At 52.5% G+C, this 14,591-nt stretch overlaps 3 protein-coding genes across 3 annotated transcripts; all 3 read left to right on the top strand.

Annotated features, from left to right (window-relative positions):
- The first annotated feature begins 376 nt into the window (after positions 1-376).
- On the top strand, positions 377-2,191 carry LOC133576129 (uncharacterized). Its single transcript, XM_072912201.1, has 6 exons — positions 377-477; positions 578-699; positions 790-1,341; positions 1,593-1,681; positions 1,798-1,899; positions 1,979-2,191. The coding sequence occupies exons 1-6, from the start codon at positions 392-394 to the stop codon at positions 2,189-2,191; spliced, it is 1,164 nt and encodes a 387-aa protein (XP_072768302.1). The 5' UTR covers positions 377-391.
- Positions 2,192-6,611: 4,420 nt separating this feature from the next.
- Positions 6,612-8,391, top strand: LOC133576127 (uncharacterized). The gene is made up of 6 exons (XM_061929142.2): positions 6,612-6,677; positions 6,778-6,899; positions 6,990-7,541; positions 7,793-7,881; positions 7,998-8,099; positions 8,179-8,391. The coding sequence occupies exons 1-6, from the start codon at positions 6,646-6,648 to the stop codon at positions 8,389-8,391; spliced, it is 1,110 nt and encodes a 369-aa protein (XP_061785126.2). The 5' UTR covers positions 6,612-6,645.
- A 4,420-nt stretch (positions 8,392-12,811) lies between these two features.
- On the top strand, positions 12,812-14,591 carry LOC133576126 (uncharacterized). Its single transcript, XM_061929141.2, has 6 exons — positions 12,812-12,877; positions 12,978-13,099; positions 13,190-13,741; positions 13,993-14,081; positions 14,198-14,299; positions 14,379-14,591. The coding sequence occupies exons 1-6, from the start codon at positions 12,846-12,848 to the stop codon at positions 14,589-14,591; spliced, it is 1,110 nt and encodes a 369-aa protein (XP_061785125.2). The 5' UTR covers positions 12,812-12,845.

The following is a 14,591-nucleotide window of genomic DNA, read 5'->3' as shown; positions in this document are numbered from 1 at the left end:
GGTTGTTGATCCCAAAGGCTAGTACCAACACATCCACCTGGTCCAGCACCATGTCTCTCGCGGCTGTGGCCCTAGCTAGGATGGCCTCCGCGTGGCGGAAGGTGGCCCCCGGGTAACTGTCTATTTGTAGGTCGTTCACCTCGAAGGTTGGTATGCGACTCAGATTGGAGTCGCCGATCATCAAGAGCCTCTCGCTGACCGACAACTTCCAATCTGACAATTTTCTATTTGAATTGTCGTGTCTAGTGGGCTTACGGGGAGGGCCATAAGGGCATTCCTCCTCTGAATCGGTACCCTCTGAATCCGACAGGTGTTGTGGAGTGCCTGGGACAAAAGAAGTGCCTGGGACAGAAGGCCACTTACCCGTCGCCTCCCCCGGCGACCCAGGGAGATGAGGGACCCGATCGGGAGGCGAGCAGAGAGGGGAAGGGGGAGGAGGAATAACATGGAGCCCCCCACGGTCCTGTCCCCGCTGAGGTGAGTCCGGGTATTCCACGAGCGGGGCCCCGGGAGATGTGGGCTCCCGTGGCGAATGTTCACTCTGTGATGTGGTCCCCTCTTCCGTCTCATGGCTGAGTTGGGACCCGTCGGAGGACGTGGAAGAGTTGTGTGGGGACATCATCGGCGAATGCTCCAAGCGATCCTGCTCCTCGTCCCGAAGATCCAGGAGCGGAGCCACGGAGACTGCGGACCCCTGTGGTGAGTCACTGTCGTCCTCGGTCTGGGTGGGGGTATCCTTCTGTGTTATGTCCGCTCTGTGTACCACGACGGTGGGATCCTGTCTTGCAGGTGATCCGGGCGGAAGTGCCCTGCGGCGTGTGGGAGGAGACTGGGTCGGAGGAGTCTCCCGTGTGGTGTCGTCCACAGGGCGGCGTTTCTCCCTCTGCTCCCTAGGTGGTTCCCTGGCTGCAGGAGCCGGCGGACGGCGGGGGAGGAAGATCGGGGCCATCCGCAATGGAGGGACCGCTGCTCGATCCACCTCCGGAGACCAGTCTGAGCGGGGGGCGTCGGTGCTGGTGGCCACCGATGCACGGGTGACGGTCTGCACTGGAGGGCTCCCTGCCCGTACCACGCCAGGAGTCCTATCTGCGCCGACAGGATCTGTGGCGGTGGCCACCGATACCAGGGCGGCGGGCCGGGGTGGCGAGGAGCGGACCGGGTGTGGCACCTCAGTGTTGACAGGGAGGTCGTCAAAAGCCCTGACAATCCGAGTCTCGGCCTGCCGGAGAGTGTCTCCCATCAGTCTGCGTCCCAGATGCTTCCTGGTCCATGTGGAGGCCAGCTGGAAAGCGGGTCTCCAGTCCTCACCAATAAATTTGGTTAATTTGTCCATTTCCTGGTGTAAACTTTTTTCATAGTGTTCTCTTAAAATGACGACCGTTGTGTGTGCCCAATTTTGGGCATTTTCTTTGATGAATGCTTCCGTCTCAGGGCTGGTCACCGCCGGTCTAATCATGGTGGAAAGCGTCTGTTCCATTTTTAATATTGCCTGTGGAAAAGTGTCTTTTGTGACATTATTCCAATGGTGTGTGATTTTAATGATATTATAACAACACTTGGCTTTTAAATTCCCCTCTATGTCTGTTGTGAAGTTATTGGGGGGTACATTCCTCCTAAAAGCGTCCTGACGCTGATTGCGTGTCTGCTTGGGACGGGCATGATTGCGGGGACGCCTTTGTGGGTAATGTTCAGGCATTAAATGTTCAGGCACAAAATGTGTTTGAGGACGGGGAGCCCTGCGGGGACGCCTTTGTGGGTATTCAGGCATAAAATGTTCAGGCCTAAATTGTGTTTGAGGACGTGGAGGAGTGCGGGGACGCCTTTGTGGATAATGTTCAGGCCTATAATGTGTTTGAGGACGGGGAGGATTGCGGGGACGCCTTTGGGGATACTGTTCAGGCATAAAATGTGTCTGAGGATAATATCTCTGATGCACAATGTCCCTGCTGTGTTGAGTGGAGCGTGCATTGCTCCATAGGTTCCGCTGGGGGGCGCTGTGGTGCTCCTCCTGGTGTGCGCCCTCCCAATGGCGGCGTGTCCGCGAGTAGGGGCGAGGCTGTCGTTCAAAGTGGGAACGCTGGTCTCCCCGCGCCACCTCAGCATATGTTCTCTGGGGCTGCTGGTGGAACCGTTGAGGATAATGATCATCGCGGTCGTCGTAATGGTCATCATCCCTGGTGAGCCTCTCTAGTTGCGCAGCTCGACGCTGCCGTCTGCGCTTCCGCCCGGACCTCACCGGAAGCCAACCCTCGTCCTCGTCGTAATAGTCCGACATCTTGTACAAATGTTTTATTCGTTGGTGTGGATGGTTGTGCAAGGGTTTTAGCGAAACTGAGGTAAGTTCGCTTTTGTAAAAATGTTTTTATTGGTCCGTTCTTTTAGTAAAAAAAGAATAAAAAGGACGAACCGGATGCTCGTGGGCGGGACTTCCGCCGAGTTCGAAGGGAGCACTTCCGGTCTGGGCTTTAAATTGTATTAGGTAAGAATATTGTCTTTTTGTGGCAAAAATATGCAATATCTTACACTAATAAGCCAACGAGATGGACTAGAAATATAAATGTAAATTGTATTTGAAAAAATAGACGGTTTATTTACCGAACAAACAGTGAGTTGTCAGAACGGCGCCTCACGTGGTGCTCAGTCCAGCTGGGCACAGCAGGTAAACAAATAGTCCAAAAATAGAACGATGTGTTGAAGAAAATAATAAAGTTGAGAAAAGGTATATTTACATAAAACGAGTCAAATTGCTGCAACGTTTCGGTTGAAAACCTTCATCAGGCATGACTCGTGAGGAAGGGTAGCTAAGCACAAGTAGTCTCTTGTGTGCCACCAATCTATTGGTCCAACAAAGATAATTTGCGGGAAACAAGTGCCAATAACAACAAACATTAAAATTAGGGGGGTGGGGTCCCCGTCATGCACAACATTGGCCTTCAAAATAGAACTTTTTTTGCCAAAATAAAAGGTGCAAAACGATAACAAACACAGTGACCCTCTGAATTCCCAGGCTGCTAAGGCACAAAAATATGATTTATGTAGATATAAGCGCTAATGAAATTAGATGAGTGAATTATGCAAATAATGCTGAAAACACCCTGAATTGTGATCTAGGGCTTCAGAAACGAACAAGGAGGGAGCAGAGGATGTCCCTGTTGTCTCCCATATATAGGTTTGGATGTGTGTATGTGTGTCTTACACCATCCCCAGGTAAATATTGTGGATATGTTGTGTTGAAATTATTTTCAGATGAGTATTGTTGATGTGTTGTGTTGGGATTGTTTTCAGGTAAGTATTGTTGACGTGTTGTGTTGAAATTGTTTTCAGGTAAGTATTGTTGATGTGTTATGTTGATATTCTTTTCAGGTAAATATTGTTGACGTTTGTATTGAACTTGTTCCTGTGTCCACAGGTGTCAGGTTCAGGAGGCACCGAAGGGGAGAGCGAGAGCCGGCTAGGATTGGAGGCACTGGCTGGTTAGGTTTGGGGTTAGGGTTAGGGTTAGGGTTAGGGTTAGGGTTAGGATTGGGGTTAGGGTTAGGGTTAGGATTGGGGTTAGGGTTAGGGTTAGGATTGGGGTTAGGGTTAGGGTTAGGATTGGGGTTAGGGTTAGGGTTAGGGTTAGGGAAGAGGGGGGGTTGGGGGGATATAAGGAAAATAAAGAGGGGAAGTACAGAGGGAATGTGCGCTGTCCTTCGACAATCCAACCGGCTAACACTCACATCTCGTTTAGGCCCCCCGGATATCTGGTGCCCAACTTTACGATCCAGAGGAGCTCCGCCCTGTGACGTTGGGCGAGGCTCCATCTGGGGTTCATCTCGAGGACAGTCACCCGGACGGAAGACCAACCGTGTCGGACAAAGTGCTGGACCAGGTGAGTGTCGGTATTTTTGTGTCTAACGATGTTGTACTTGTGTTGGGCGAATCTCCTAGCTATGGTATTGCCCGTCTCGCCCACGTACATCTCGCCACATCGTTGACACCGAATCACATATACACAATTCTGGGTGTGTCGGCCGCCACGGCACAACGGCTGGAAAACCTTGCGGTTGTGGGGGTTCACCAACCATTGCGCGCGGCGGACAAGGGTGTCCCTCCGAGTGGAGGGCGGGTCTCTCAATGAGCTGACCCTGGCCCTGACCAACAGATCACTCAAGTTAGAATTCTTCCGGTAGGCCGGCACCACATAATGCTCCGGCAGCCTCCCACTACTCTCCAAAAAGGTCCGGAAGTTGTTTTTGACCTTTCTAACGACCCGTACGGCCGCGGGAGAGTAGGTGGTGATCAAGGGGATCACGTCTGTCCCAGGGGGAGGTCCCTTCGGGTCCAGGAAGACCCTCAACTGCCGTCTGAGGAAGGACCTGGAGTAGCCCCTCCTCTTCAGGGCAGAGAAGAGGGCCTTCGAGGCCACCAGGAAGTCCTCCCGCCTGGTGCAGATACGATGAAACCTAAGTAATTGGGATTTCACCAGCCCCGCAAAGGTGTGCTTGGGGTGGAAGCTGCTTTTGTAAAGGAGCGCATGGGTGTCGGTCCCCTTGAAGAACACCTTAATGTCCAAATGTTGCGTTTTATCAAAATTCGGACCCTTGAATGTCGTGGTATCCAAAAAGTCGACGGATGTGATGCTCGTGGTCGACTTGATGGTAATGTTTTTATTGTGAGTGTTCAGCGCGTTCAAAAATATGCCGAACTCCTCACCGGAATGAGTCCAGACGCCCCATATGTCATCAAGGTACCGGAAGTAGTGGAGAGGACGTTTTGGGCAAGAGGCCAAGGCCGAGGTCTCCCACTCTGCCATAAAAATGTTGGCATAAGCCGGCGCGAATTTCTTGCCCATAGCAGTGCCCTTAATCTGGAGGTAGAAACGACCATCGAACTCAAAATCGTTTCTCCTCAAATTAATTTCAAGGAGCTGCAAGAGCTCCTTTTCAGGCCTGCTGACGTCACGGTACCTGTGGAAGACATTTTTGACAGCCTGGACACCCTCACTGATGTCAATGTTTGTATACAGGCTGTCAATGTCAATGGTAAATAAGATGGCATCTGGGGGAATGTGCACATTCTTGATTTTATCAATGAAATCATAAGTATCCCTGAGGTAGCTGTCGTGTCGAACGGAGAGGGGCGTTAAAAAATGGTCGATGTACTCTGCCGTTCTGTACGTCTCGCTGCCGCAGTCAGACACAATGGGTCGGCCCGGAGGGATCTCGTGGGGCTTACTCCACTTGTCTGGCTCCTTGTGAATTTTGGGGAGCATATAAAACCTGCGGGAGCGAGGGTCCGGTTCCCCCAGGAGATACCTTTTTTGTTTCAAATTGATAAATTTTTTAAGTAGAAGATTGTCGAGAATCTTTTCTACCATGGGGATGGTTTGGGGATAAATTGGTTCCGGCAGGGGTTTATAATAGGTCATATCACCCAACTGTCGAGAACCCTCCCATATATATTGCGATCTGTCAAAAATGACAACAGCGCTCCCCTTGTCAGCTGGTTTGATCACAATGTGTTTGTTTCTTTTCAGACTATAAAGGGCCTCCACTTCTTCGCGTGTCAAATTGGGGGTGACCGCAGGTGCGCAGCCCGAGCCGGACAATGTGAGCCCATCGGCCTGGACCATCGCCTGGAACTCCGGAGGCAAAAGTCCAGGTGAGGGCTCCCAGCCGGAGCGGGCTGTGAATGGTGTGGGTCTGAGAGTCTCTTGTTTCTCATAATACAGGGCCAGTTTGACACGTCTATGGTAGCGCTGGAGGTCAAATTGAAGTTGATGATGCCAGTCACTACTGAGATTGGTAGAAGGAATAAAGTTGAGGCCCTTGTTGAGGAGGGAGATTTGTGAAGGGGTCGGCGTGAAATTATGGGCCAAATTTATCACGTTCTTATTGCCCCCCCGAGTGTTCGGGATTATGGGGATTCCCAGTTTAAATAAGTAAGCCAGTGCACGAGCATTAGCTCGGCTGTGTCCCGAGTCCAATGGATCAGGTCAGGTTGGGTATCAAATGCCTGGCTGTTGAGGGCCGGGATGTGATCATAATGGTTCCTGATGTAACTATTCAGACTCCCGAGGTTGGTTTTCTGCTCCGCGGGCAGAGAGGCTGAATAATTAATCAGGGGGATTAGCACCCGGGCACGTGGGAAGGTGTTCCTGGCTGCCCTGAGTGCCCCTTGGAGCTGCTTAATAGTAGTCTCCTTAACCTTCTGTTCACGGTTGTTGATCCCAAAGGCTAGTACCAACACATCCACCTGGTCCAGCACCATGTCTCTCGCGGCTGTGGCCCTAGCTAGGATGGCCTCCGCGTGGCGGAAGGTGGCCCCCGGGTAACTGTCTATTTGTAGGTCGTTCACCTCGAAGGTTGGTATGCGACTCAGATTGGAGTCGCCGATCATCAAGAGCCTCTCGCTGACCGACAACTTCCAATCTGACAATTTTCTATTTGAATTGTCGTGTCTAGTGGGCTTACGGGGAGGGCCATAAGGGCATTCCTCCTCTGAATCGGTACCCTCTGAATCCGACAGGTGTTGTGGAGTGCCTGGGACAAAAGAAGTGCCTGGGACAGAAGGCCACTTACCCGTCGCCTCCCCCGGCGACCCAGGGAGATGAGGGACCCGATCGGGAGGCGAGCAGAGAGGGGAAGGGGGAGGAGGAATAACATGGAGCCCCCCACGGTCCTGTCCCCGCTGAGGTGAGTCCGGGTATTCCACGAGCGGGGCCCCGGGAGATGTGGGCTCCCGTGGCGAATGTTCACTCTGTGATGTGGTCCCCTCTTCCGTCTCATGGCTGAGTTGGGACCCGTCGGAGGACGTGGAAGAGTTGTGTGGGGACATCATCGGCGAATGCTCCAAGCGATCCTGCTCCTCGTCCCGAAGATCCAGGAGCGGAGCCACGGAGACTGCGGACCCCTGTGGTGAGTCACTGTCGTCCTCGGTCTGGGTGGGGGTATCCTTCTGTGTTATGTCCGCTCTGTGTACCACGACGGTGGGATCCTGTCTTGCAGGTGATCCGGGCGGAAGTGCCCTGCGGCGTGTGGGAGGAGACTGGGTCGGAGGAGTCTCCCGTGTGGTGTCGTCCACAGGGCGGCGTTTCTCCCTCTGCTCCCTAGGTGGTTCCCTGGCTGCAGGAGCCGGCGGACGGCGGGGGAGGAAGATCGGGGCCATCCGCAATGGAGGGACCGCTGCTCGATCCACCTCCGGAGACCAGTCTGAGCGGGGGGCGTCGGTGCTGGTGGCCACCGATGCACGGGTGACGGTCTGCACTGGAGGGCTCCCTGCCCGTACCACGCCAGGAGTCCTATCTGCGCCGACAGGATCTGTGGCGGTGGCCACCGATACCAGGGCGGCGGGCCGGGGTGGCGAGGAGCGGACCGGGTGTGGCACCTCAGTGTTGACAGGGAGGTCGTCAAAAGCCCTGACAATCCGAGTCTCGGCCTGCCGGAGAGTGTCTCCCATCAGTCTGCGTCCCAGATGCTTCCTGGTCCATGTGGAGGCCAGCTGGAAAGCGGGTCTCCAGTCCTCACCAATAAATTTGGTTAATTTGTCCATTTCCTGGTGTAAAGTTTTTTCATAGTGTTCTCTTAAAATGACGACCGTTGTGTGTGCCCAATTTTGGGCATTTTCTTTGATGAATGCTTCCGTCTCAGGGCTGGTCACCGCCGGTCTAATCATGGTGGAAAGCGTCTGTTCCATTTTTAATATTGCCTGTGGAAAAGTGTCTTTTGTGACATTATTCCAATGGTGTGTGATTTTAATGATATTATAACAACACTTGGCTTTTAAATTCCCCTCTATGTCTGTTGTGAAGTTATTGGGGGGTACATTCCTCCTAAAAGCGTCCTGACGCTGATTGCGTGTCTGCTTGGGACGGGCATGATTGCGGGGACGCCTTTGTGGGTAATGTTCAGGCATTAAATGTTCAGGCACAAAATGTGTTTGAGGACGGGGAGCCCTGCGGGGACGCCTTTGTGGGTATTCAGGCATAAAATGTTCAGGCCTAAATTGTGTTTGAGGACGTGGAGGAGTGCGGGGACGCCTTTGTGGATAATGTTCAGGCCTATAATGTGTTTGAGGACGGGGAGGATTGCGGGGACGCCTTTGGGGATACTGTTCAGGCATAAAATGTGTCTGAGGATAATATCTCTGATGCACAATGTCCCTGCTGTGTTGAGTGGAGCGTGCATTGCTCCATAGGTTCCGCTGGGGGGCGCTGTGGTGCTCCTCCTGGTGTGCGCCCTCCCAATGGCGGCGTGTCCGCGAGTAGGGGCGAGGCTGTCGTTCAAAGTGGGAACGCTGGTCTCCCCGCGCCACCTCAGCATATGTTCTCTGGGGCTGCTGGTGGAACCGTTGAGGATAATGATCATCGCGGTCGTCGTAATGGTCATCATCCCTGGTGAGCCTCTCTAGTTGCGCAGCTCGACGCTGCCGTCTGCGCTTCCGCCCGGACCTCACCGGAAGCCAACCCTCGTCCTCGTCGTAATAGTCCGACATCTTGTACAAATGTTTTATTCGTTGGTGTGGATGGTTGTGCAAGGGTTTTAGCGAAACTGAGGTAAGTTCGCTTTTGTAAAAATGTTTTTATTGGTCCGTTCTTTTAGTAAAAAAAGAATAAAAAGGACGAACCGGATGCTCGTGGGCGGGACTTCCGCCGAGTTCGAAGGGAGCACTTCCGGTCTGGGCTTTAAATTGTATTAGGTAAGAATATTGTCTTTTTGTGGCAAAAATATGCAATATCTTACACTAATAAGCCAACGAGATGGACTAGAAATATAAATGTAAATTGTATTTGAAAAAATAGACGGTTTATTTACCGAACAAACAGTGAGTTGTCAGAACGGCGCCTCACGTGGTGCTCAGTCCAGCTGGGCACAGCAGGTAAACAAATAGTCCAAAAATAGAACGATGTGTTGAAGAAAATAATAAAGTTGAGAAAAGGTATATTTACATAAAACGAGTCAAATTGCTGCAACGTTTCGGTTGAAAACCTTCATCAGGCATGACTCGTGAGGAAGGGTAGCTAAGCACAAGTAGTCTCTTGTGTGCCACCAATCTATTGGTCCAACAAAGATAATTTGCGGGAAACAAGTGCCAATAACAACAAACATTAAAATTAGGGGGGTGGGGTCCCCGTCATGCACAACATTGGCCTTCAAAATAGAACTTTTTTTGCCAAAATAAAAGGTGCAAAACGATAACAAACACAGTGACCCTCTGAATTCCCAGGCTGCTAAGGCACAAAAATATGATTTATGTAGATATAAGCGCTAATGAAATTAGATGAGTGAATTATGCAAATAATGCTGAAAACACCCTGAATTGTGATCTAGGGCTTCAGAAACGAACAAGGAGGGAGCAGAGGATGTCCCTGTTGTCTCCCATATATAGGTTTGGATGTGTGTATGTGTGTCTTACACCATCCCCAGGTAAATATTGTGGATATGTTGTGTTGAAATTATTTTCAGATGAGTATTGTTGATGTGTTGTGTTGGGATTGTTTTCAGGTAAGTATTGTTGACGTGTTGTGTTGAAATTGTTTTCAGGTAAGTATTGTTGATGTGTTATGTTGATATTCTTTTCAGGTAAATATTGTTGACGTTTGTATTGAACTTGTTCCTGTGTCCACAGGTGTCAGGTTCAGGAGGCACCGAAGGGGAGAGCGAGAGCCGGCTAGGATTGGAGGCACTGGCTGGTTAGGTTTGGGGTTAGGGTTAGGGTTAGGGTTAGGGTTAGGGTTAGGATTGGGGTTAGGGTTAGGGTTAGGATTGGGGTTAGGGTTAGGGTTAGGATTGGGGTTAGGGTTAGGGTTAGGATTGGGGTTAGGGTTAGGGTTAGGGTTAGGGAAGAGGGGGGGTTGGGGGGATATAAGGAAAATAAAGAGGGGAAGTACAGAGGGAATGTGCGCTGTCCTTCGACAATCCAACCGGCTAACACTCACATCTCGTTTAGGCCCCCCGGATATCTGGTGCCCAACTTTACGATCCAGAGGAGCTCCGCCCTGTGACGTTGGGCGAGGCTCCATCTGGGGTTCATCTCGAGGACAGTCACCCGGACGGAAGACCAACCGTGTCGGACAAAGTGCTGGACCAGGTGAGTGTCGGTATTTTTGTGTCTAACGATGTTGTACTTGTGTTGGGCGAATCTCCTAGCTATGGTATTGCCCGTCTCGCCCACGTACATCTCGCCACATCGTTGACACCGAATCACATATACACAATTCTGGGTGTGTCGGCCGCCACGGCACAACGGCTGGAAAACCTTGCGGTTGTGGGGGTTCACCAACCATTGCGCGCGGCGGACAAGGGTGTCCCTCCGAGTGGAGGGCGGGTCTCTCAATGAGCTGACCCTGGCCCTGACCAACAGATCACTCAAGTTAGAATTCTTCCGGTAGGCCGGCACCACATAATGCTCCGGCAGCCTCCCACTACTCTCCAAAAAGGTCCGGAAGTTGTTTTTGACCTTTCTAACGACCCGTACGGCCGCGGGAGAGTAGGTGGTGATCAAGGGGATCACGTCTGTCCCAGGGGGAGGTCCCTTCGGGTCCAGGAAGACCCTCAACTGCCGTCTGAGGAAGGACCTGGAGTAGCCCCTCCTCTTCAGGGCAGAGAAGAGGGCCTTCGAGGCCACCAGGAAGTCCTCCCGCCTGGTGCAGATACGATGAAACCTAAGTAATTGGGATTTCACCAGCCCCGCAAAGGTGTGCTTGGGGTGGAAGCTGCTTTTGTAAAGGAGCGCATGGGTGTCGGTCCCCTTGAAGAACACCTTAATGTCCAAATGTTGCGTTTTATCAAAATTCGGACCCTTGAATGTCGTGGTATCCAAAAAGTCGACGGATGTGATGCTCGTGGTCGACTTGATGGTAATGTTTTTATTGTGAGTGTTCAGCGCGTTCAAAAATATGCCGAACTCCTCACCGGAATGAGTCCAGACGCCCCATATGTCATCAAGGTACCGGAAGTAGTGGAGAGGACGTTTTGGGCAAGAGGCCAAGGCCGAGGTCTCCCACTCTGCCATAAAAATGTTGGCATAAGCCGGCGCGAATTTCTTGCCCATAGCAGTGCCCTTAATCTGGAGGTAGAAACGACCATCGAACTCAAAATCGTTTCTCCTCAAATTAATTTCAAGGAGCTGCAAGAGCTCCTTTTCAGGCCTGCTGACGTCACGGTACCTGTGGAAGACATTTTTGACAGCCTGGACACCCTCACTGATGTCAATGTTTGTATACAGGCTGTCAATGTCAATGGTAAATAAGATGGCATCTGGGGGAATGTGCACATTCTTGATTTTATCAATGAAATCATAAGTATCCCTGAGGTAGCTGTCGTGTCGAACGGAGAGGGGCGTTAAAAAATGGTCGATGTACTCTGCCGTTCTGTACGTCTCGCTGCCGCAGTCAGACACAATGGGTCGGCCCGGAGGGATCTCGTGGGGCTTACTCCACTTGTCTGGCTCCTTGTGAATTTTGGGGAGCATATAAAACCTGCGGGAGCGAGGGTCCGGTTCCCCCAGGAGATACCTTTTTTGTTTCAAATTGATAAATTTTTTAAGTAGAAGATTGTCGAGAATCTTTTCTACCATGGGGATGGTTTGGGGATAAATTGGTTCCGGCAGGGGTTTATAATAGGTCATATCACCCAACTGTCGAGAACCCTCCCATATATATTGCGATCTGTCAAAAATGACAACAGCGCTCCCCTTGTCAGCTGGTTTGATCACAATGTGTTTGTTTCTTTTCAGACTATAAAGGGCCTCCACTTCTTCGCGTGTCAAATTGGGGGTGACCGCAGGTGCGCAGCCCGAGCCGGACAATGTGAGCCCATCGGCCTGGACCATCGCCTGGAACTCCGGAGGCAAAAGTCCAGGTGAGGGCTCCCAGCCGGAGCGGGCTGTGAATGGTGTGGGTCTGAGAGTCTCTTGTTTCTCATAATACAGGGCCAGTTTGACACGTCTATGGTAGCGCTGGAGGTCAAATTGAAGTTGATGATGCCAGTCACTACTGAGATTGGTAGAAGGAATAAAGTTGAGGCCCTTGTTGAGGAGGGAGATTTGTGAAGGGGTCGGCGTGAAATTATGGGCCAAATTTATCACGTTCTTATTGCCCCCCCGAGTGTTCGGGATTATGGGGATTCCCAGTTTAAATAAGTAAGCCAGTGCACGAGCATTAGCTCGGCTGTGTCCCGAGTCCAATGGATCAGGTCAGGTTGGGTATCAAATGCCTGGCTGTTGAGGGCCGGGATGTGATCATAATGGTTCCTGATGTAACTATTCAGACTCCCGAGGTTGGTTTTCTGCTCCGCGGGCAGAGAGGCTGAATAATTAATCAGGGGGATTAGCACCCGGGCACGTGGGAAGGTGTTCCTGGCTGCCCTGAGTGCCCCTTGGAGCTGCTTAATAGTAGTCTCCTTAACCTTCTGTTCACGGTTGTTGATCCCAAAGGCTAGTACCAACACATCCACCTGGTCCAGCACCATGTCTCTCGCGGCTGTGGCCCTAGCTAGGATGGCCTCCGCGTGGCGGAAGGTGGCCCCCGGGTAACTGTCTATTTGTAGGTCGTTCACCTCGAAGGTTGGTATGCGACTCAGATTGGAGTCGCCGATCATCAAGAGCCTCTCGCTGACCGACAACTTCCAATCTGACAATTTTCTATTTGAATTGTCGTGTCTAGTGGGCTTACGGGGAGGGCCATAAGGGCATTCCTCCTCTGAATCGGTACCCTCTGAATCCGACAGGTGTTGTGGAGTGCCTGGGACAAAAGAAGTGCCTGGGACAGAAGGCCACTTACCCGTCGCCTCCCCCGGCGACCCAGGGAGATGAGGGACCCGATCGGGAGGCGAGCAGAGAGGGGAAGGGGGAGGAGGAATAACATGGAGCCCCCCACGGTCCTGTCCCCGCTGAGGTGAGTCCGGGTATTCCACGAGCGGGGCCCCGGGAGATGTGGGCTCCCGTGGCGAATGTTCACTCTGTGATGTGGTCCCCTCTTCCGTCTCATGGCTGAGTTGGGACCCGTCGGAGGACGTGGAAGAGTTGTGTGGGGACATCATCGGCGAATGCTCCAAGCGATCCTGCTCCTCGTCCCGAAGATCCAGGAGCGGAGCCACGGAGACTGCGGACCCCTGTGGTGAGTCACTGTCGTCCTCGGTCTGGGTGGGGGTATCCTTCTGTGTTATGTCCGCTCTGTGTACCACGACGGTGGGATCCTGTCTTGCAGGTGATCCGGGCGGAAGTGCCCTGCGGCGTGTGGGAGGAGACTGGGTCGGAGGAGTCTCCCGTGTGGTGTCGTCCACAGGGCGGCGTTTCTCCCTCTGCTCCCTAGGTGGTTCCCTGGCTGCAGGAGCCGGCGGACGGCGGGGGAGGAAGATCGGGGCCATCCGCAATGGAGGGACCGCTGCTCGATCCACCTCCGGAGACCAGTCTGAGCGGGGGGCGTCGGTGCTGGTGGCCACCGATGCACGGGTGACGGTCTGCACTGGAGGGCTCCCTGCCCGTACCACGCCAGGAGTCCTATCTGCGCCGACAGGATCTGTGGCGGTGGCCACCGATACCAGGGCGGCGGGCCGGGGTGGCGAGGAGCGGACCGGGTGTGGCACCTCAGTGTTGACAGGGAGGTCGTCAAAAGCCCTGACAATCCGAGTCTCGGCCTGCCGGAGAGTGTCTCCCATCAGTCTGCGTCCCAGATGCTTCCTGGTCCATGTGGAGGCCAGCTGGAAAGCGGGTCTCCAGTCCTCACCAATAAATTTGGTTAATTTGTCCATTTCCTGGTGTAAAGTTTTTTCATAGTGTTCTCTTAAAATGACGACCGTTGTGTGTGCCCAATTTTGGGCATTTTCTTTGATGAATGCTTCCGTCTCAGGGCTGGTCACCGCCGGTCTAATCATGGTGGAAAGCGTCTGTTCCATTTTTAATATTGCCTGTGGAAAAGTGTCTTTTGTGACATTATTCCAATGGTGTGTGATTTTAATGATATTATAACAACACTTGGCTTTTAAATTCCCCTCTATGTCTGTTGTGAAGTTATTGGGGGGTACATTCCTCCTAAAAGCGTCCTGACGCTGATTGCGTGTCTGCTTGGGACGGGCATGATTGCGGGGACGCCTTTGTGGGTAATGTTCAGGCATTAAATGTTCAGGCACAAAATGTGTTTGAGGACGGGGAGCCCTGCGGGGACGCCTTTGTGGGTATTCAGGCATAAAATGTTCAGGCCTAAATTGTGTTTGAGGACGTGGAGGAGTGCGGGGACGCCTTTGTGGATAATGTTCAGGCCTATAATGTGTTTGAGGACGGGGAGGATTGCGGGGACGCCTTTGGGGATACTGTTCAGGCATAAAATGTGTCTGAGGATAATATCTCTGATGCACAATGTCCCTGCTGTGTTGAGTGGAGCGTGCATTGCTCCATAGGTTCCGCTGGGGGGCGCTGTGGTGCTCCTCCTGGTGTGCGCCCTCCCAATGGCGGCGTGTCCGCGAGTAGGGGCGAGGCTGTCGTTCAAAGTGGGAACGCTGGTCTCCCCGCGCCACCTCAGCATATGTTCTCTGGGGCTGCTGGTGGAACCGTTGAGGATAATGATCATCGCGGTCGTCGTAATGGTCATCATCCCTGGTGAGCCTCTCTAG

The sequence above is a fragment of the Nerophis lumbriciformis genome, linkage group LG34 (genome assembly GCF_033978685.3).
Source record: "Nerophis lumbriciformis linkage group LG34, RoL_Nlum_v2.1, whole genome shotgun sequence".
In the NCBI taxonomy this organism is placed as follows: domain Eukaryota; kingdom Metazoa; phylum Chordata; class Actinopteri; order Syngnathiformes; family Syngnathidae; genus Nerophis; species Nerophis lumbriciformis.
The sequence above is the reverse complement of the archived record's forward strand: the minus strand, read 5'-3'. Positions and strand labels throughout refer to the sequence as shown.

Bases quoted from the DNA above. Each gene is read 5' to 3' on its own strand.
- LOC133576129 (XM_072912201.1), top strand. From the start codon at position 392: ATGAGGGACCCGATCGGGAGGCGAGCAGAGAGGGGAAGGGGGAGGAGG. The intron at 478-577 runs GTGAGTCCGGGT...CTCATGGCTGAG, and splicing joins ACGGTCCTGTCCCCGCTGAG to TTGGGACCCGTCGGAGGACG. The intron at 700-789 runs GTGAGTCACTGT...CCTGTCTTGCAG, and splicing joins GGAGACTGCGGACCCCTGTG to GTGATCCGGGCGGAAGTGCC.
- LOC133576127 (XM_061929142.2), top strand. From the start codon at position 6,646: ATGGAGCCCCCCACGGTCCTGTCCCCGCTGAG. The intron at 6,678-6,777 runs GTGAGTCCGGGT...CTCATGGCTGAG, and splicing joins ACGGTCCTGTCCCCGCTGAG to TTGGGACCCGTCGGAGGACG. The intron at 7,542-7,792 runs GTAAAGTTTTTT...TCTGTTGTGAAG, and splicing joins TAATTTGTCCATTTCCTGGT to TTATTGGGGGGTACATTCCT.
- LOC133576126 (XM_061929141.2), top strand. From the start codon at position 12,846: ATGGAGCCCCCCACGGTCCTGTCCCCGCTGAG. The intron at 13,742-13,992 runs GTAAAGTTTTTT...TCTGTTGTGAAG, and splicing joins TAATTTGTCCATTTCCTGGT to TTATTGGGGGGTACATTCCT. The intron at 14,082-14,197 runs GTAATGTTCAGG...ATTGTGTTTGAG, and splicing joins TTGCGGGGACGCCTTTGTGG to GACGTGGAGGAGTGCGGGGA.